The sequence below is a fragment of the Heterodontus francisci genome, chromosome 45 (genome assembly GCF_036365525.1).
Source record: "Heterodontus francisci isolate sHetFra1 chromosome 45, sHetFra1.hap1, whole genome shotgun sequence".
NCBI classification, from domain to species: Eukaryota; Metazoa; Chordata; class Chondrichthyes; order Heterodontiformes; family Heterodontidae; genus Heterodontus; species Heterodontus francisci.
The window spans coordinates 15615844-15638445 of record NC_090415.1 but is presented as its reverse complement, the minus strand read 5'-3'; the positions used below and the strand labels follow the sequence as shown (position 1 = coordinate 15638445).

The window sequence follows — 22602 nt, the reverse complement described above, 5'->3', positions numbered from 1 at the left end:
GATCGGAACTGACATAATTCAATTTTAATTCAACTCAATGCAAATGGAAATTAGATGGTTTCTAATATGTGTTGCAGATTCACAACGCCCTTTAAGCACACGCATTTAGCTATCAACCCCAAGCATCATGATTGACATGATTATTGGGCAGTGGGAGCTAAAGGGCAGCAGTGAATATGCTGCTTGTTTCATATGCCACCCACCATTATTTTCCATAAATATGAATTGTTCAGTTGTGCCCTCGCTAAAACTGACACCAAGCTTTCCAGCTGGTGGCAGTAAGTTAATTATTTGTCAGCATTTATTGTGGTATTATCAACCGAAACTTGCTCGATTGGGGCACTTACCCTCTTTGCACCTGAGACGCCAGCACCGTTATCTGTAAATGAAACAAACATTGAACAGGTGGAAAACTGTGCATGTTATCGAGGGGACTTACATAAATCACTACTGATTGGGGTCATTTTAATCGAACAGGTTTTTGAGTAAAACTGACAGGATCAATCCCATAAACCTCTGGGATTCCCGTTGCGTTGTTTTATTTATGTTAAAAGCCTTATTTAAATGCAAGTTTTTTTTTAATTGGCTTATGTTTGCTCAGATTATTTTGCACTTTTACTGCAGGCAGAAAACGTCTGGCAGCGAGTCGGATGCTCATTTATACGAAATCATTGCAGGAATTATTTCACGAAGGTGTTCCTGAAAACACGCAAATAAGGAAACCGACCACTTCAGTTCGAAGTTTAGAACTGTAATTATCATCTGCTTAGCAATAGCTATCAAATATTGACGTAATTTACCAGCGACGCTTGACTTCGTGGCCGTGATCATCGAGTAAGTCAAATCAGCAGCAGTGTTGTCATCAGCTAAATAGAAGCAAAAAGATGAAACATAACAATAAGAAAGCTGTATTAAAATGGATTAATGAATAGATGATAGATGGATAATGGATAGGTAGAGATATAGACAGATAGATAGACAGATAGATAGATAGATTGATCGATAGATGGATGCATAAATAGATAGATAGATAGATAGATAGATAGATAGATAGATAGATAGATAGATAGAACATTCAATTTAATAGTACCTAATTTGCATGACGACCGTCACCTTCTTCTGAGGATGCAACCTTCCATACTAACACTTCCGGCAGTTTATCCTTTTTATTCAACCAAATATTCCCCTTTCCATTGTTGACAGGGCCCTTGATTGCATCCATTCCATTTCAAGCAACTTTGCTTTGAGCACTTCCCCTCCCTCCCAGAACCGTGATGCGCGTCCTATTTTTCTCAACCCTTCAATGGCGTCTCCTCCACAATTTCCAACACCTGCATCATGATACCAGCACCAGACACATCTTCCATTGACCTCACCTTTCAGCATAGCAAAGTGAGAGCTCACTCTCCGATAAGCCAGCCCACTCGTTACTCACCCCCAACATGCCTTCTCCTTCCCATGGCACCTTTCCAGGCAAATGCAGCCCATTGCAACAACTGTCCATTTACTTTCTCCCTTCTCAACATTCCCTCCAGGTGAGAGAGCGATTTCCTTGCTTAAATTTCATTTTTGTGTACTGTACTCGCTGTTCCTGAATGTGATTTCATTTAATTTGTGTGACCAAACGAAAATTGGGTGATAGCTTTGCTGAACATTATCCTTCAGTTCGCAAACATGACCCCTAGCTCCCTGCCACCTGCAATTTTAATTTGCACCTTGTTCCTGCTCTCACAGTTCTGTCCTCGGCGGCCTGCAGTGTTCCAATGAAGTTCAAGGTTAACTGGAGGAACATCACTTCAACTTTTGCCTAGGAACTTAAAGCTTTCCAAACGCAAAAATTAATTCAACAATGTTAGACTGTAACCTCTGCCACTTCTCTTTCGGCTTTACTTTTTATTCTCTTGTTCCTCTCTCCTTTTTTAAAACTTTTTTTTGCTGCTTACAGGTGGCAGCTGTTCATGATTCTGCAATTGACAACTCACCGAGACCCATCTGCTGTTTGTTTACTTATACCAGTCGTTTTGGCCTTGCAATAGGAGCCCTTTTGTCATTTAATCACTGCTGCCTCCTGCCTGAACACAGACATGTACTGTTGTTTTTTAGCCAACCCTCCCTGTTCCCACTTGCTTAAAAGCCATTACAGCTCGAACTGTTTCCAATTCGGATGAAAGGTCATCCAGCTGAAATGCAAACTCTTTCTCTCTGCACAGATGTTGCGAGGCTTGCTGACTTTTCCCCCAGAATTTTAGTAATTTATGGAATTCTAAAGTGCACGTGGAAGTCTTGAAATACGCTTCTCATGGCGAAGATCGTTCTTTTTGCTGGCCTGGCATGTCACTGTGTAGGGTGTGAGATCTGTTCCTGTCATCCTCCAGTTAGATCTTAATATTCGCGAGACTTCTCTTGCCTTATTTATAAATCCTGTCTCAAGAAGGATATATGTTAAACGGTATGTATCCTACGTGTATACAGCCCGAACATAAGCAAGTCGATAGCTTTCATTGCAATGTCGAGGACTGGGCAAAATTTGCTTAATGCGTTTTCCCACAACTATATAATCGACGTATATTTTACATTTGCAATAGTTGCATCAGGTTACAGCAACAATAATAGCCAGGTCAATTACTGTGAATCATTCAGTAGTTATCTAATATCCAGAACAAGTGTGTTTGCATGCGGGTCCTAAGGATCCTATAACCAAAGACTGAATTTATAAAGTGGCAATAGCGTTCTTGCAATTAACAAATGCAGGTACTGTGGTGCCTGCCTTACAATGCACTAATTAATTCAGACCCATTTGAAATAACCTCCCACAGCTATAACTTAACTACTGCCATTGAAGTAGTGACTAAGCCCTGTGACATATACAAATCCCTTCAACCAAGGAACAAAATGAACGTCCACCTTCTCTTATTTCCAGTCCTTGTACTACACAGTGGAATGGCTGATTAGAAGTCGAAGCTGCAGAGAACAAAACGAATCCATTGTGCTCACTGACAACTTCAAACAAAGAAACGTATGGATACCAGATCCATTGCAAAATTTATGATTGAAAATTTGGTCTAATCTTTACTGAATTTAAAATGAACAGCTAATTAACCTGATCAATTCAAGATCTCCACAGTCCCGAGAGTAAAGGCACGAAGTGGCTTCAGTTTGAGCGATGAAGGCCAGGGGCATCAGAGTTTAGATATTAGATAGCAAATGGAGTGACGCTGAGCAACACACATGATCGAATTTGTCCCACGCTAAGCATCCAGATATATTTTGGGGTTCATGTACAGCATCGTCTGGCAGAAAATTTGATTTGTAATGATGTGGAAGAGAGAAATACTCAAATGCCATTAAGCACACAAGGTATTGTTCATTTTTTCTGAATATCAGGGCCCTAGATTTACACATTCAGACTAGGACCCAGAGGAACAGAACCCCACTTCTATCCTGGCCAAGAATGAACAGCACCGTATGAAATGAAAGTGTGTGAGGATGTAATACGAGTACAAGCACCACAAAATAGAAAGAAATTAATTGTTCTTGTAAATCTTGATACACGAACGTTAAATAGCAACCGCACAGATTCACATCCTTCACTAAACCTATCAAGTATTTTTTCGATTAACATGAGACAATAGGACGGAACCGAACTCCCCAAACTACTGCTTTTCTTACGTCCTCCCCAACTGATACTTAATATCCGGGAAATAAAGACAAACATCTAACCCAAGATTTGATGAAATACATGCGGATGAAGAAAGCAAATGTTCTCTCAGGATTTTCCATCTCGCATCAGAACATCAGTAGACTATCAATATCAGGAATTCTGAACGCACCATTTTTCTGAGATTTTCACCAAACCTCTGGTAAGATTCGGGGGAGATTTGGCCAGAACATCCACAAAAATGTTACCACGAGCAATCTACCACATTTTATCACATGCTTCATTGCACTCTTACCTATATTTGTGGCTGATGCTACAAATGCAGGCATGCAATTGTTTGGAGAAGATCCTTCGCTCGAGGGTTGATTTTCATTTCTGGTTGATTCACTTTGCAAAGAAATGTTGTCAGATATTAAGGAATAATGCAGAAGTAACTCAAACCTCACTTTCAATAAAATGTTAAAGTATCATAGACACTTAGTTCAGTAAGATTACAGAACTTGGACGTCTTTGAAAGAGTCCTGCTTGGTGCAACAACACTGCATTTTTTGTAAGCCTGTAGATTATTCATCCTCAAATGCATACCAATTCTCCACATCTTCCCTCAAGATTAGTGTTCATACTTATTTTAACTCTATGACTTTTATTATTGCGTCACTTGTCAGAGGGAACATTTTCCCCTGCTTAATCTGCCAAAACATCTCATAATCTTACAAACACCTATTGGATCATCCCTGGTAAAGGTTGTCCATGTAACAAAAGCAGATTTTTCTTTCTGTATTCTCTGTAGGTAATGTTTAATCTTCCCTGTTACAAAGAAAGATTTCGGGCTTTTCCAACCTCTGCTGAGAAGTGAACTCCCTCACCACTGATAACATGCTGTAGACCGCCATCAAACAATTTCTAAGATCTTTGCAGCTTTCCTGATGTTTGGAAGACGGGGTTGTCCATAGTACTCAGGCTGAACCCTGCACACTGAGTTATAAACTCTATTTGCCTTTATAGTCCATGTCTGTCATAACAGAACCAAGTAACACTTATGCTTTTGCATTATATTATCAGCCTCCTTGCAATAATTAGCATTTGTATATATGGATATCTATAGGTATCTCAATCCTGACACTTATGATATACTGTCGTTCTATATAAATTCCCCCAAAGTGCAACACTTCCCATTTGATCGCATTGTGATCCCTCTACCTGCTGAGACTCACTTAACAATCATGTCTATGTTATCCTGAAGCAGTCAATTTTCTATCCATTATGTTTAAACGTTTTGCATCGCCTGCAAACGTTATGATGTTGCTCCCTACAGCCAGGTCTAGCTTGATTACATAATTGTGAAGAGTAATGGCCTCGCAACTGACCTTTGTGAAACACCACTGCAAGCCAATTCCAAGTCTGTAAAACATTCAATCTACCACCACACACTGCTTCCTGTCATTGCATCAATTCCGTAACCATACAGTCGTTTCCCCTTAATTTCATAATTACATGTTCCATGAACTCAAAAATCCTCCAATGTGGCAATTTATTGAAGACACTACCAGTGTGAATGTCTGACATATAAATCACGATTAACTTTCCCTGTTTCCTCTTCAAGTAATTCAAAAAATTTCGTCAGGCACGATGTGCCTTTAACAAATTCAAGATGGCGCTCCTTAATTAATTCATGCCTTTCTGAATTAAAACTTATTTTGTCTCTGATCGCGGTTTCAAATAACTTCCCACTCATCAATGTAAGAGCAACGGAACTTAAATAAAATAACATTTCAGGTCTAATAACCTGTAACGGTCTCAAGCTGAGGTACATCATTGACAATGGGGTGAAACACGAAATGGAATGGAAGGCAAACTGGGCGTCATTGCATCTTTCGCCCGATAGCGCCATTGATTGTTTAGTTCTATTTGGCACAAATAACTGGTGGCAAATGTGAATTCACCGGCTTTGATTCCACACCCAAGGCAACTTTCATCCTTTCAGGATGTTCACGAACACAGGTATTACATACTAACATAAAAAATGTTGCTCACTTACCCCGGTGGCAGTGAAAAGCTTGAGAAATTGTCTAGATAGAATAGGAATAGAGAAAGTTCAGCAACTTGCACAGTTAATATTGAATGTTAGAGTAAACAGGTGGTTTGTGCTTATTTATGTAATTTACGAACAGAAAATAACATTGGTCTGATTGGTAAACATTTACAAATGTGCACTCATGGTAGTAATACAGCACGAATTTACAAAAGACGCCCGGGCACAATGTATTACAATTTCGCAATCTAATTTCCCCTGCTCACGCGAACCATGGCCAGCGGCTGCTTTGTTCCTTTCAGATGTAAACAATTCCAAAATTGAAAAGGGGTAAAATTTCCTCAGCAAAAAACAGTTCCAAACATATCATTGGAAATATTTTTTCGTTCTCCGATCCAAACTAACTGCCTTTGAAATCGGACCGACACATGTGCAATGCTGCAGCGGAAAATGGAGTTACTGGAAGCCCGTCACGTGATCAGACGGCCACTCACTTTCCCTGAAGATATTACTCACCTTTCGTCTTGTTGCGCCGTTTGTGCAAAATCAATACAATCAGGAAGGCGATCAGAAAAGGTGAAAGAAACAATGCTGTGATGGTGGTTGTGTAACTCTGTACTAGAATCAAATAAGCAGATTCAGTGAATAACATTATATCGCTCCAAATATTAGACATTCAACCCCGAACGTCATGCATAATTAGTATTGGATATTAGCATCTACTGATAAATGTTTCCCTGTCTCTCCATCTCAGTCCATTCCACGGATAGATTGATCCTTGGAGTTGTCAGCTCCAGGCTCGATTATAACAATGCCTTCCGTTCTCGTCGCCCTTAGCATAATTGATCACGTTTTAGTCCTGCAGTACCACCACACTGCAACCATCTATGATCAGCTGCTCTCATCTGGTTCATTTTAACCTATCTAACCGAAGGCAGAAAAACGCCATCAATAGCTTCTCTTGCCGCTGCTGCACAGTTATGTCCTGTGCTCCGTGAGGATCTATCGTTGCTCCCTCCTATTTGTCACTGATATGCTGCCCCTTTGACATCACCTGAAAACATTCCAGTGTTTCAGCATTATTTTGCTGATGACACCCAGTTTTACCTCACTGCCAGCGCTCACAACCCTGACGCTGACAATGTGTTGTTAGACTGCTTGGCTGACATCCGGTACTGCATCAGAAGAAATTTACGCCAATGAAACGTGGGGAAGAGTGAGGCCATTTTTTTCCCTCTGTCTCCGCCATAAATTCCGCTCCTCACACATCACCTCCATCCCTCTCCCTGCCGGGTGTTTAAAGCGATCCTGACAGTTCGCAGCCTCGTTGTCATATATAAACCGGAAATAAGGTTTTAACCACATATCCGTGCCATCACTAACACCGACTTTTACTACCTTTGCAACGTAACACGACTGCGCCAGTGTCTCAGCTCACCTGTGGCTAATCCATGCCGTTGCTGCTAAAGGTCGGCAAAGGAAACCCGACCTGAGCCCGAATGTCAGACCCGGAAGTGCGACACATGTCGTCGGGTCCAGTTGGGTTCGAGTCGGGTAGCAGACCTTTATTTGATACCTCCAGAATTGACTATTCTAATACAATCTTGGTCAGTCTCCCATACTCTGTCCCCATAAATGACTGGTCAACCAAAACATTGCTGTCCATGTCCTGAATTGCACCAACCCCCTTTCATTCATTGATCGTATCCACATTGATCGATACTGGCTGCCACTTAAACAGCAGAACGATATTTTTAAAATCCTTGTTTTCAAATCATTCCACGGACACCCGCTGTTTTTCTCTGCAATCTCGTACAGCCCGACAATGCTCTGGGATATATATGCACTCCTTGAATTCTGCCTTCTTGCGCGTCTACAATTTTAAGCGCGATACCATTGGTAGATGTGCCTTCAGCTGTCTCAGTCCTAAGCTCCCTAAGTTCTAAAGTTTCCTTCACAAACCTCTTTACCTCTCCACCACGCTTTCCTCCTTTAAGGCACTCCTTCAAGCCTAATCTTAACGAACACAGGCTCATGTGCCTTAATATCGCTTTTTGTGGCTCTGTGTAATGTTTTCGTTCAACACCCCTTTGAAGTACCATGGCTTCTTTATTACTTTACCGCACCATTTGAATGTAAGTGGTTGCCATGATTTATGTTCTGGGCTCCAGACCCCACTGTCCAAAAGCTCCAATCTAACCAAAGGCTCTACTCCTACTCAAAGTGCAACTCGCATTTATTCTCCTTCAGCTTTCTATCTCCTGATGTAGCTAATATAACGTGCAGGTCCTCAAATTCACCACATTTCTGACAAATCGCCTCCAAATATATGTATTTATGCACTTAATTTAATTATTTGAAGCCTATTGAGCTATTTAGCTCCTTCATCACACAATTACAAAAAAGTGGTTGTGTCCCATGCTCTCAACGCTCTTCAATAACCTTGTTCCGTCTCAACTACCTCCTGCTTCAAAGGTCTATTTTCAAACAAGGTTTTCCCAACCCCTCCAATTCTCTATCTCTTTTTCACTCACGTTGCCTCCATGGCTCCGTGTTGTTTTCCTGTGAAATGTTTGATTGTCACACAAAAAGGACGGGATTGGCAAAATCAGACTTGGCTCCCTTAGAGGCAGAGACAGAAGAAATTATAATGGGAAAAATTTAAATTTCAGAGCCATTCAATGAACATTTGCATATGCCTCCACGGCACAAGACAGGGAGACATTCTGGAAACAGTGGGAAACCAAGTCCCGTGAAATTGAAGAACTTAGACAAAATATCGTTAGTAAATATATGGTATAGGATACATTAGTCGGGATAAAATCCATAAAGCATCTGAGCCTGATGGTCTACGTCTCAGGGTTTCAGAACTGGTGGGTATAGTGATAATAGGAGTGCTGGTCTTGGCATTCCAGAATTTCTGAGATTCAGGAACGGTCCCAGAGTATTTCAAAGCTACAAAGCATAAACCACTGCTCAATAATGTAGGGAGAGAGAAAGCAAGAAACTATGCACCTATTAGCCTAATAGCAGTATACCAAAATGTTGAAATATATTATTAAGGATGTGATAATAAGGCCCTTAGAAGTTCATAGCATCATCCAGCTGAATTAACACAAATTTAGGAAATTAAAGTCGTCTTTATTATATCTGGGGTTTTTTTTGCGTTTGCTGCCAATTAGGGTCGATAAGGGGAAGCGAGTGGGTGTAGTGTGTTTGTGTTTTCAAAAAGAATTCAGTATGGCATCTCACAAAAGGTTGTTATCCAAAATTAAGGTTCACGGAATTGGGGGTAATAGTTTATGGATCTAGGATTGGGTAATGGGCAGTAAACAGCAATTAATAATAAGTGGATCAATTCTGGGTAGGCATCCTGAAACGTCAGGGTATCACAAGTCTTGGTGCTGAGAGCTATTTTGCAAGCTATATCAATGAGTTAACAGAGGGTACTGAGTGTAATGTATCCATATTTTCTGTTGATACGTAGTTAACAGGTAAGGTAGCTATGAGAGGATGCAGGGAAGGGATTTACGCTGGCTGGGTGAGTGGAAAGAACATGGCAGAAGGAATTTAATGTGAAGAACTGTGAAACGATACACATGGCAGGAAGAATGCAAAAGCAGAATTAATTTAAATGGTGATGGACTGGGATTCAGAGAGAATTGGATGTCCTTGTACACGAATCAAAGTCCAGTAAACAAATAGGAAAGCAAATGGCATGTTCCCGTTCAGTACAATGGGTTAGGAGTATAAGAATAAAACTGTCCAACTGCAATAATACCATTTTTTTGATTTTTGATACCAAAGCTGGAGCATTTGTACAGATTTAGTCTCCAGACGTAAGGAAGGATTTGCTTTCACTTGAGGGAGTGCAACGAAGGTACACTAGATTAATTCATGTGATTTAAGGGTTCGTCCTCTAAGGAAGGCTTAAGCGGACTGGATGAATATTCCTTAGAATTCTGAGGTGTGAACGCATTGACGCTTACAAATCCGTAAGGGATTTGAAAGGGTGGATTCTGGGAAGATGTTTGCCTTGGCAGCGAGTGAAAACATCGAACTAGAGTCTCAGCATAGCAGTCGAACGTGTAGGGCCAAGATGAGCAAATATATCTTCACTGAATGAGCTGTGAATGATTGACGTTCTCTACCTCAGACTGCTATGGATGTTCAATCGTGGAGAATATTGAGTTACCTTTACGGAAATATAATTCGCATGTATTCAAGACATTCCAATGCTCCAGAAATCGCCTCCGCAAAGAAATTCTTCTAACGGGTACACTGTTAAATTAACAGGGTAAGTAATTTTGCCGCATGTACCCCAGATATTTGAATAAATTAACCCAGTTAATTTCTTTCACATTCAATCACAACCATTCCCTAACTTCAACAAAGATTTCCTGGAAAACCCATTCCATTGTCCATCAACTTACCAACTGGCAAATTCGGAGAGAAAGAACACATCAAGTTACCAACCTGTTACAGTGAAATTGACCTCTGGTGAGGTCCATTTCCTGTAGTGTATTTGGAGTTCACACCGATATGATGCTCCGTCTGATATTTTCGCCCTTCTGATGGTGTACTGAGATTGATTATTTCGGGCTATTAACTTGTCGTTTCTATACCACAGGCAGACTTTAGGACCCGTCCATTTCCCAGCCTGCAGTAAACAATTCATGGTAATGTTTTCACCCGGCAGGGGTACTTTTGGGCTGACTTCCAGAGATATCTTCGTATCAGAAGCTGCAAGGATAAGAGGAATATGAAGTGAGAAAAAAAGTGGGATATTTCATAATAAACAAATCAATCATGAAGGCCATTTGCTTTAATTAACAGCACAATATCCAGAATCATTGGGAGCACCGACAGAGGCTGGGTATTCTGAGGTGATTAGCTCACCCCTGTCTCACCAAAGCCTATCAATCATCCACAGGGCCCGAGTCAGGAATGTGATGGAGTATTCTTCACTTGTCTGGATGAGTGCATCTCCAACAATACATATTAAACTTGACACCATCCAACATAAAGCAGCCCACTTGATTATCACCCCAGGCATCACCTGCAACATTCACCCCCTCCACCAACAGCCGGCAGTGGCAGCGCCGTGTATCATCTACATGATGCGCTGCAGCAACTCATTAAGGCTAGCTCGATAGCACCTTCCACACCCGCGACCTCTACTACCTAGAACAACAAGAAAAGCAGACGCATGGGGACACCACAAACTGAACGGTCCCCTCCAAGTCACACGAAGTCCAGAACTGGAAATATATCACAGTGCCTCCACTGTTTCTGGATCTAAATCCTGGAACGAACTTCCTAACAGCACTGTGGATGTACCGACACGACATGGGCTGCAGCTGTTCATGAAGGCAGCTCACCACCATCTTCTCAAGGGCAGATGGGGGTGGTCAATAAATGTTAGTCGAGCCAGTGACGTCCACATTCCATGAAGGAATAAAATGCACGTTTTCCAGCGGGAATGACATTGTTTGAACAGTTATAAAAAACAAGAGAAAATGAGTTGTTGCAATTGATGCAGTGCTTTGATCGGAAGCAAATGTTTCCATTACAATGATGTCCAACAAGGAGAGGACCGATATTTAACATAATTGGAAAACGTTCCTGAAGGAATATGTGGCTCAACTGAATGAATTGGAGAGAGGGACTAATTGGAAAGCTTTTCTTTTTAAATAGCTGGCACAAGCCTAATGCCACAAATGATCTGCCCTGTACCGTATGATTCAATGCTTCAATGTCGAATCAACCTTAACATCACAACCTGGCCTGCATCAACTGTCAGTTACAAAGGATATAACACTGTTTTGAGAGCATTGATCCAATGAGGATTGGTGGTAGAACATGGGAACATCCCAGGACTGCTTTCACTCTGCCTCTTTCGCTCCAGCATGCATGCAGTAGAAAACTATTTTGGTTATTAATGCGATTTTATGAAGCACAGAAGGCACAATATGTATGCTTCAATCATTTAACTGCTATTCCAACTGATACCCTCCCATTGGAGGGTGAATAAGTTACGTTGGAGGGAATTTTCACTGTTACCATCAGAAATAAAATGGCCGGCAGTGGATCAGCTTCTCTTGTACACGGCGCCAGATTTTCCATTCATTTGAATATAAGAACATAAGAAAGAAAAACAGAGCTTGACCATTCGGCCCCTTGAGCCTACTCCACCATTCAATACGGTGATGGCTGATGTATCTCACCTCCACGTTCCTTCCCTCTCCCCATGTTCCTTTATTCTCTGAGAGATCAAAAAGCTACCAATAGCAGGCTTGAAATAATCTATGATGGAGCCCCCACAACCTCTGTGGTAGACCTTTTCACGCATTCACAACCCTCTGAGTGAAGAAATGTATCCTCATCTCAATCCTTGGAGGGAGTGCAACGAGAGAACACTAGATTAACTCTTGCGATTCACAGTTTGTCCTTGAAGGAAAGATTGAGCAGACTTGATCCCTATTCCTTAAAGTTTAAAATTATGAAGCATAATCTTAATGCTGCTTTATAATTCATAGGGACTTGAAAGGGTGGATGCTGAGAAGATGTTTTCCACTGGCTAGTGAGTGACACATTTGGCCAGAGTCTCGCCATAAGGATTCGAACCTGGAGGATCGAGATAAGGAAACATCTCTTCAAAGAAAGGGTTGTGAATGTTTGACTTTTTTAAATTCCATAATGTTGTGGATGCTCAGTCGTTGAGTATATCGATGTACCTTTAATAAGAAATATGATGTGTGTATTCAACATATTTACAGAAAAAAATGTAATTCATTATATCAGATTAAACATAACAAATGTGTTACCTTGCATCTTGACATCGATAAAATTGCTGGTTGTATTAAATTCCAAGTCATTGGCCCCTTGGTTTGTCGCTACACAATGATATCGCCCTCCATGGCCTCTCTGGAATGATTCAATAATGAGCACACTCCCGTCTGTGTTTATCTGATACGATTCGCTGGTGTTTTGCAACTGTTGATTGTTTAAGTACCAGTGAAAACGTGGTTCTGTGCCTGCCTTCACCTGGCAGTGGAGAACGAGAAGGTCCCCGGCTGAAATCCCAGTGTTGTTGCTATTGGAGGCCAAAACTGCACCAGCTACTGGAACTAGAGGAAAGAAAAGAGGGAGAAACTATTAGAAATTATTCGTTCTGACTAATCTTTACTGGGCATTACTGCAAGAGCAAGTTTTCATCGAAAGGTGCAAGTCTAAAAAGGACTATGTACTGTTACGACCAACAGCTCCAGTCAAAGCCCCCAGTCAAAATATGTGATTCTGATTGCGGTTGTAGAAAGGCACTGTTAATTCAATCCTGTCCCTCCACAGATCGCCTAACATATCATTTTAAACTTTCCAAATTAAAGGAAGACCCAGCCAAATTGTACCAAATAGCATGGAATGTGGCTAACCAAACCAGGTGTCTTTAAATCAACAAATTAACTTTTTAATTAGACAAACTAAATTCTTAAACGCCATGAAGATATAAATAACATTTAAAATAGAAACAAAAAACCCTCAAAAATTTACGCCCCTGTTGGAGGTGAAAATGTCCAAGGTTCCTTGAAGTTCTCAAAGCCGTCCGATGTCGAGAAAAAGGTTCTTCAACAGGAGAACAGACCATAGTCCAATTTCAGCAGCAAGTGATGCATTCCTTCTCCCGTGATGAATTTCACCAATTAACAACTTGCAAACATTTTCGATAGAATCAATCTGACTTCAGAGTTTTTGACGGATGAAAAATTGTCACCGTCTAGCTTGCCTTCCTTCAGTTTAAATTATCAGAGATATCTGTTTTGGCTCGACTGCTTTGAGAATTTCGAGGGATAATAATAAATAAACAGTTTAAATTCTTTTCCTTTTGCTTAAATGGGCTGACAACACTTCTTTCATATGCTAACACATAGTTGTCTGCCTGAGCCTCCCTGTTAGAACAGAATATTTGCACGATAAGCCAGTTCAAAATTAAGTTGTAACAAATGTATCTCCCGATGCTCACTCCTAGTGGCTGCATCTCAGGCAACGAAAATGCACTTTCTTTAACTCCTGAGGCTTGCTGGTTCTTGCAGCAGTATAGCTCTTACAGCCTTAAATGCACACTGTATATTTCCTGGAAAAAAATAGGATCATGACAGTACCAACCAGACAGTATCGAAGGTGGACAATGAGGTGCCATCACCTTCGCACTACCAGTCAGCACACGGTTCATTAATGTAGTGAATGACGCACATGCTGAATTTCTTTGTTACGGACCTTCGTGTCATTTACGGTGACAATGCGCCTACAACAAAATTAGGCCGAGTTTCATATGGTAATTTGAATTTTGTAAGATCGTGAGAATTGCCCAATGCCACAAATCCTGCACCTCTGCTGGCTTTCATTGCCATGTAAGGCAATGGAAGCGATAATCGGGTTGTGTTTACAGTAGTGTAGACAATTCAATCTGATTCATGGGTCTCTTTCACTCAAAGTTAAAATTCCCCTTTCAGATTCTTAACAGAGGATTGGAAACTAAGCGCCGGACTGTTTACAATCTTCCAATGTTACAGAGCTGAAACCTAAATAGAACAGTAGCACAAATGGTTAGAGAACAACAAGAGGCCATTCGGCCATTCAATTTCGTATTGTCTCTCTGAAAATGTCATTTGCCTAGTCCGACTCCCCTGCATTTTCCATATGGACCTGCAATTGTTCTCCATTCAGATGCTAATCCCATTCTCTTTAGAAAGCCACAACTGAAAATGTCATTTGCCTAGTCCGACTCCCCTGCATTTTCCATATGGACCTGCAATTGTTCTCCCTTCAGATGCTAATCCCATTCTCTTTAGAAAGCCACAATTGAATTTGATTCCGCTACCCTTTCAAGTAATGTGGTCCAGACTGTAATCACTCGCTTTGTAATAAAGGTTTTCCTCATGGCAGTTTTAAATGTCCTGCTAATCAGTTGTGTCCAATGGTTCTGGACAGTTCCGCGAAAAGGGCACAGTTTATCCCTTTTTATTCTGTCTAAACACTTCATGTTTTTGAACAACCCCATCAAATAACCTGTCAACCGTCTGTTGGCTAATGAGAACAAGCTCAGGATGTCCAATCTATCCACGTAACTGAAGTCCCAAATTCCTGAGCCCATTCTTGTAAATCCTCTCTGCACCGTCTCAAAAAGGGGAGAAACCTGCATTTATGTCGCGCTTTCACGTGCATCAGACGTCGCAAAGTGCTTTACAGCCATTTAAATAATTTTGAAATGCAGTCACTGTTGCAATGTAGGAAACGCAGCAGTCAGCTTGCACATAACAAATCTGCACATCATCTATGTGATGGTGATCAGACATCATTTTTTTTTCCTGGGAGAAATATTGGCCAAAACACCATCCACAAATATCTCCATCCTCAATGATGGGGAACCCAGCACTTCAGTGCAAAAAATAAGGCTGAAGCATTTGCAACAATCTTCAGCAAGAAGTGCCGAGTTGATGATCCATCTCGGCCTCCTCCTGAAGTCCCCAGCATCACAGATGCCAGACTTCAGCCAATTCGATTCACTCCGCGCGATATCAAGAAACGACTGAAGGCACTGGATACTGTAAAAGCTATGGACCCTGACAATAGGCCCTGGCAGCACAGTGGCGCAGTGGTAGCACCGCAGTCTGACAGCTCCAGCAACTCGGGTTCAATTCTGGGTACTGCCTGTGTGGAGTTTGTAAATTCCTCCTGTGACTGCGTGGGTTTTCGCCGTGTACTCCGGTTTCCTCCCACAGCCAAAGACTTGCAGATTGATAGGTAAATTGGCCATAGTATAGGTAGGTGGTAGGGAAATTGAGGGGATGTGGTAGGAATCTAGGATTAAAGTAGGATTAGTATAAATGGGTGGTTGTTGGTCGGCACAGACTCGGTGGGCCGAAGAGCCTGTTTCAGTGCTGTGTCTCTAAAAATAAAAAAAATATTCCGGCAATAGTACTGAAGACCTGTGCTGCAGAACTTGCTGCACCCCTAGCCAAGCTGTCCCAGTACAGCTGCAACACTGGCATCTGCCCTGCAATGTGGAAAATTGCCCAGGTATGTCCTGTACACAAAAAGCAGGACAAGTCCAACCGGCCAATTACCGCCCATCAGCCTACTCTCAATCATCAGTAAAGTAATGGAAGGTGTCATCAACAGTGCCATCACTTGCTGAGCAATAACCTGCTCAGTGACGCTCAGTTTGGGTTCCGCCAGGACCACTCAGCTCCTGAGCTCATTACAGCCTTGGTTCAAATATGGACAAAGGAGGTGAGGTGAGAGTGACTGCCCTTGACATCAAGGCAGCATTTGACCGAGTATGGCATCAAGGAGCCCTAGCAAAACTGAGGTCAACGGGAATCAAGGGGAAAACCCTCCGCTGGCAGGAGTCATACTTAGCGCAAAGGAAGATGGTTGTGCTTGTTGGAGGTCCATCATCTGAGCTGCAGGACATCACTGCAGGAGTTCCTCAGGGTAGTGTCCTCGGTCAAACCCTCTTCAGCTGCTTCATCAATGACCTTCCTTCAATCAGAGGATCAGAAGTGGGGTTGTTGGCTGATGAGTGCACAATGTTCAGCACCATTCGTGACTCCTCAGATACTGAAGCAGTCCGTGTAGAAATGCAGCAAAACCTGGACAATATCAAGGCTTGGGCTAATAAGTGGCAAGTAACATTCGTGCCAGACAATGACTATCTCCAACAAGAGAGAATCTAACCATCTCCCCTTGACAGTAAATGGCAATACCATCACTGAAACCCCCACTATCAACATGCTAGGGGCTGCCAATGACCAGAAACTGAACTGGAACATCCAAATAAATACTGTGGCTACAAGATCAGGTCAGAGGCTAGGAATCCTGCGGCGATGAAATCACCCACTGACTCCCCAAAACCTGTCCACCATCTACAAGGCACAAGTCAGGAGTGTGATGGAATACTCTCCAATTGCCTGGATGGGTGCAGCTCCAACAACACTCAAGAAGCTCGACACCAAACAGGACAAAGCAGTCCGCTTGATTGGCACCCCATCTACAAACATTCACTCCCTCCACCACCAACGCAGAGTGGCTACAGTGTGTACCATCTACAAGATGCACTGCAGCAATGCACCAAAGCTCCTTAGACAGCACCTTCCAAGCCCGCGACCTTTACCAACTAGAAGGACAAGGGCAGCAAAATACATGGGAACACCACCACCTGCAATTTCCCCTCCAAGTCACACACCATCCTGACTTGGAACTATATCGCCGTTCCTTCACTGTCGCTGGGTCAAAATGCTGTCACTCCCTTCCTGACAGCACTGTGGGTATACCTACCCCACATAGACTGCAGCGGTTCAAGAAGGCAGCTCACCACCACCTTCTCAAGGGCAATTAGGGATGGGCAATAAATGCTGGCCTGGCCAGTGTCGCCCACATCCCATGAATGAATAAAAAAAGAAAATCTCCGATGCTGTGACAGTCCAGATAGAGCCTGATTTTACATTCTCGGTGAAAAGACTGACTCTCCGACTGTTCAGCACTCCCACAATACTGAAATGGAACCTCAGCGTTGATTTCAGTTCTCCAGTCTTGCAATGGGATTTGTGCAGACAAACTGCTGACTCAGAGGCAAGTGAGTGAATAACTGAGCCACAGCTACAGCTGCAAAAACTTCATATCTTGCCTCAAATTCGACACACCTGCGCTGAGGAATATCAGCAACATCTGTCGAGAAGCATTAACCTCTCCGAATACCTCCCCTCTATGTGTCAATAAAAAGACAGACCAACTTGTTTAAATGCACAACTAACTCTAATTGTTGATAGAATTAATACTTGATGCGTTCAGGAGACATTGCTTGCTTTTATTAGCATTAAGTGGCTCAATTTAAACAGATGGATGTCAATAAGAAGTTACAAATTACAATCTTAGATAACAAGCAGCAATCCTGGGATTATGTATCTTTGAGTCGCTTGTTTCTTTTTACCACTGGTGCACTTATAATAACTGATCTGCTACTGCAACTGCAACGAATTCACTTTGTATAGGGAAGAGATAGCAGGGGCTCTGAGATAAGAAAAAAAATAATAAAATCCTCTCTGGCCACAGAAGAGCTGAAAGAGGACTGAAGGACAGCGAATTTGGAACCATCATTCAAGAAGGGTAGCAGTGAAAAACCAGGTAATCACAGGCCGGTGCGTCTAACATTAGTGGCAGCGAAACTATTAGTAAAACTTCTGAGGGACAGGATTAAACACCACTTGGAAAGACAAGGATTAATCAAGGATAGCCAGCTTGGCTTTGCCAGGGGGAGATCACTTCTAACAAACTTGATTGAAGTTTCGAGGATGTGACTAGGTGTGTGGATGAGGGTAAAGCAGTTGATGTAGTCCACATGGACCTCAGTAAATCATTTGATAAGATCCCACATGGGAGATTGTTTAAGAAGGTAGAGCCCATGGGATCCAGGGCAATTTGGCAAATTGGATCCAAAATCGGCTTACTGGCAGGAGCAAGAGTATGATGGTCGAGGGTTGTTTTTGCGATTGGAAGCCTGTGACCAATGGTGTCCCGAAGGGATCGGTGCTGGGACCCTTGCTGTTTGTACTGTACATTAATGATTTAGACGTGAATATAGGAGGTATGATCGGTAAATTCGCAGATGACACGAAAATTGGTGGTGTCGTAAATAGTGAGGAGGAAAGCCTTAGATTACAAGACGACATAGATGGGCTGGTAAGATGGGCAGAGCCGTGGAAAATGGAATTTAATTCTGTGAAGTGTGAGGTGATGTATTTTGGGTGGACTAACAAGGCAAGGGCATATACAATGGATGGCAGGACCCTAGGAAGTACAGAGGATCGGAGGGACCTTGGTGTACTTGTCCACAGATCACTGAAGGCTGCAGCATAGGTAGATAAGCTGGTAAGGAAGGCATGGGGGATATTTGTCTTTATTAGAGGAGGCATAGAATATAAGTGCAGGGCGGTTATGATGGAGCTTTATAAACGCTAGTTAGGCCACAGCTGGAGTACTGTGTACATGTCTGCTCACCACACGATAGGAAGGATGTGAAAGCACTGGAGAGGGTGCAGAGGAGATTCACCAGGATGTTGCCTGGGCTGGAGCATTTCAGCTATGAAAAGAGACTGGATAGGCTAGTGTTATTCTCCTTACAGCAGAGAAGGCTGAGGCGGGGGGGGGGGGGTGGGCCTGATTGAACTATATAAAATTATGAGGGCTATAGATAGGGTAGATAGGAAGAGACTTTTCTTCCCTTCACGGAGGTGTCAATAACATGAGGCATCGATTTAAGGTAACGGGCAGGAGGTTTAGAAGGGATTTGAGGGAAATATTTTCACCCAGGGTGATTGGAATCTGGAATGCACTGCCTGAAGGGGCGGTAGAGGCAACATTTATTAAGTTTCTAGATGAGCACTTGAAACGCCATAGAAAGCAAGGCTACGGGCCAAGTGCTGGAAAGTTGTAGTAGACTAGAAAGGTGCTTGATGTCCGGCACAGACACGATGGGTAGAAGGGCCTGTTTCCGTCCTATATAACTCTATGACTCCATGTCTCGGAAGTTATGTAAAGTCGTTTCCAACAGTGCAACTGCAACGTCCTCCGGTGCTTTCGTGAAGGTTACTGATTTTGTGTGTAATTTCAGTTAGGTCGGAATCCTCTCAGTCGAGTTCTATATCTGAGTCTATGTCGACAATATAAGTAATCGGGGTGGAACCGCTTGACGCTGTGCAGACTAACGATGCTGTGTTTCCTTAATTTAACTCATTACTAGGGCTGGATTCTCGGTCAGGTTTTGAAACTGGGATTCCACTTGCGTTGGTCAAATGTGTAGTGTTACTTTAAAGAACAACAAGAACTCTCATCATTAGAATCAGCATTGTTAATCAGGTTGCCACTCCAATCCATGGCGCCAGACTTCCCTTCTCTGATGCAGATTTAACAGAAGCACGCTTGATTCTGGAAGTACAATTCTTCAGATTGAAACACATATATTTCCGTCCTGACCCTGATTAAAACAAATCTGAGAGTGACCGACTGGATTAATCAGTAATCAAGTCCCATAAGCACTATTCTACCGAATTGTATTGGTATCTAAATAGACAGCCCCACGTGACAAGTCATTCCAATCTCCAGTAATTGCTTTCGTATAAAACGTTCTTCCAACGTTTATCCTATTACAATTAACAAGGTGAGTAATTTTGTCAGATGAACCCCAGACACTTGAAGAAATGAACCCAGCTGGTTGCTTTCACAAGCAATTGCAAACATTCCCAAACTACAACAAAGATTTCCTGGAAAACATATTCCATGGTTCATGAACTTTCCAATGAGCATATTGGGAGAGAAAGAACACAGCAAGTTACCAACCTGTTACGCTGACGTTAACGTCCAGTGAGATCCATTTCCTGTAGTTTATTTGGAGTTCACACCGATATGATGCTGCATCTGATCTTTTCGCCCTTCTAATGATGTACTGAGCTTGATTATTCCGTGCTATTAACTTTTCGTTTCGATACCACAAGAAGACTTTGTAACCTTTCCATTTCCCAGCCGGCAGTAAACAATTCATCGTAATGCTTTCACCTGAGAGGGCTCCTATTGGTCTGACTTCCAGAGATAACTTCATATCAGCAGCTGTAAATACACGAGTAATATAAAGCAAGTAAACATTAGAATATATCACAGTGCACAAAGCAAATCATGAAGGCCATTGGCTTTAATTAGCAGCATAATATCCAGATTTTTAGTATCACCGACAGAGGCTGGGAATTCTGTGGCGAGTAGCCCAACGGGCTCCCCAGAGCCTGTAAAACCATGTACACGGCCACGGTTGGGAATGTTATCGAATACTCTTCACTTGCCTGGATGATTGCAGCTCCAACAACACTTAAGAATCTCGATACCATCCTGAATAAAGCAGCCCTGCAATTCTTTGAAGTCCCTTCCGAATAGCACTGTGAGTGTACCTACACCACATGGTTCAATATGGCAGCTTACCTCCATCTTCTCAAGGGTAATTAAGGATGGCAATAAATGCAGGCATCGCCAGCGATGCACAAGTCCCATGAAAAAGTAAAACTGCACGTTTTCCAACGGGAATCAGATCACTTAAACAAAAAATTAGAAGATTGAGCTGTAGAAATTTATAATGTTCTTTGATAGTTGGCAAATGTTTCCATTGGTATGATGTCTGGTAAGGAGAGGACCGAGATTTAACAGAGATGCCAGAAGTGCCTTAGGGAAATTGAATCTATAATGATTGATTTGGGGAAGAGGCTAATTGGATAAATTTGTTCAAAGAGCAGGCATATGCCCAATGGGAGTAATAATGTGTTCCTTTGCTTCCAAGCTTTTATGTTTTGAGTCAGGGCCTTAAAATCGAGGTGTTGGCTGCTCACGTGCCAGTTACCAGTTACAAAGGCCATGACACAATTTGAGTGCGTTGTTTTGATAACGATTGGTGGAAGAACTTGGGAATAGCCTGGGACTGCTTTCACTCCGCCTCTATCGCTCCAGAATGTAAGCAGCAGGAACCTAACTTTCTCATTAATGGGGTTTTCTATTACACCGCCAGTGAATTTACAACAGCGGTGTTTTCGCAGATCCTCAGGAATATCCTGTTATCATTTCTGCACGTCACTTCTTACTGAGGCAGCAAACAAGGCACGATGTGTAGGCTTCAGTCCTGCAGCTGCCATTCCAACTGATTCCCCTCCCCTTGAAGGGCGAGATAGATCTATTGGAGGGAATTTGCACTTTAATCATCAAAAAGAAAATGGGCAACACTGCTTCCATTGTAAATAGCGGCCTATTTTGGAGTCATTTGGAACACAGGAACATAACAAAGAGAAGTGGCAGTAGACCATTCGGCCCTTCGATCCTGCTCCATCATTCAATCAGTTTAATTATCCCAGCTATCTTTATTGGCTCTTCTCTCATATCTATGTATTTGGATTTATTTAAGTTCAAGATTGTTGTTCGGGACTGGACTGTGTAGCTTTCAAACGTAATAAGGAATTCATTTGCGTCATGATCCTTCTGAAAGGCTCTTTTACTCTGAGGGTATTAATGAAACTAGTCTCGTTGCGCAATCCTAGATATAATACCGCTTTATTGGTAGTTGGTTCCACAACTTGGTGTTCAATGAAATGATCGCAGATTCACTGTGCATACTCATATCTTCTAGACTCCCTTTCTCTTAAGTCAAGAGAGTGACTGATTAAACATTTGAATTAACTTGTCCTGGCTGATTTATTTTTACTGTTCGAGATAACGATTGAACTGAGCGTATGCAGACACTGGCAGAAAGCTCCCTCAGGGTAAAATTCCACTGTTCAAGGGACGCCAACAAGTGGAGCAGGCTATACTCTTTACTGATGTAGAACATATTTGGTCTAGTTTTGCCACGGATAACAGGTGTAATACCAAATATTTAACGCATATTTAACACGTATATGGGAATTGACGTTTATCTGCTCTTTTGGAGCATCCATAGAAGCAACATTAAATCACAGCAATCACTGCCTACATTCCTAGAGTTAGCACAGTGCAGCCTGGATGCAATGCAACAATTCTCAGATAAGAACCGGATATGTGCATTTACACAATGTCTTTCACACTCTCAAAACCTCCCAAAATGTTTCATTACCAATGAAGTACTGTTTTTAAAGTGCATTCACGGATATAATGTAAAAACACCAACAAGATCAATATGAAATTATTGCAGGACACATTGCCCATTTTTCAGTGATTGCTTTCTTTTGTCTACTAATTTACAGAGCCTATCTTCAAATGTTGACAACCGTATTATGTCTCCCTTCAAGTAATTGCAAATTAAATTTCTAAGAACAATATAAAAATGTTGTGCCACCAACACTCATACCCA

At 42.1% G+C, this 22602-nt stretch overlaps 1 protein-coding gene across 2 annotated transcripts in view; it reads right to left on the bottom strand.

The window, feature by feature from the left end:
- The window catches only part of LOC137356119 (Fc receptor-like protein 3), a 33571-nt gene that overhangs the window by 1626 nt on the left and 9343 nt on the right, over positions 1-22602 (bottom strand). For both annotated transcript variants that reach the window (XM_068021916.1, XM_068021917.1), the window contains 8 exons: positions 20085-20351; positions 12518-12820; positions 10167-10433; positions 6207-6308; positions 5697-5727; positions 3954-4045; positions 801-866; positions 348-379 (listed from right to left, as the gene is read on the bottom strand). In XM_068021916.1, the coding sequence (XP_067878017.1) occupies positions 348-379; positions 801-866; positions 3954-4045; positions 5697-5727; positions 6207-6308; positions 10167-10433; positions 12518-12820; positions 20085-20351 (1160 nt within the window). The remainder of the gene's footprint in view (positions 1-347; positions 380-800; positions 867-3953; positions 4046-5696; positions 5728-6206; positions 6309-10166; positions 10434-12517; positions 12821-20084; positions 20352-22602) is intronic.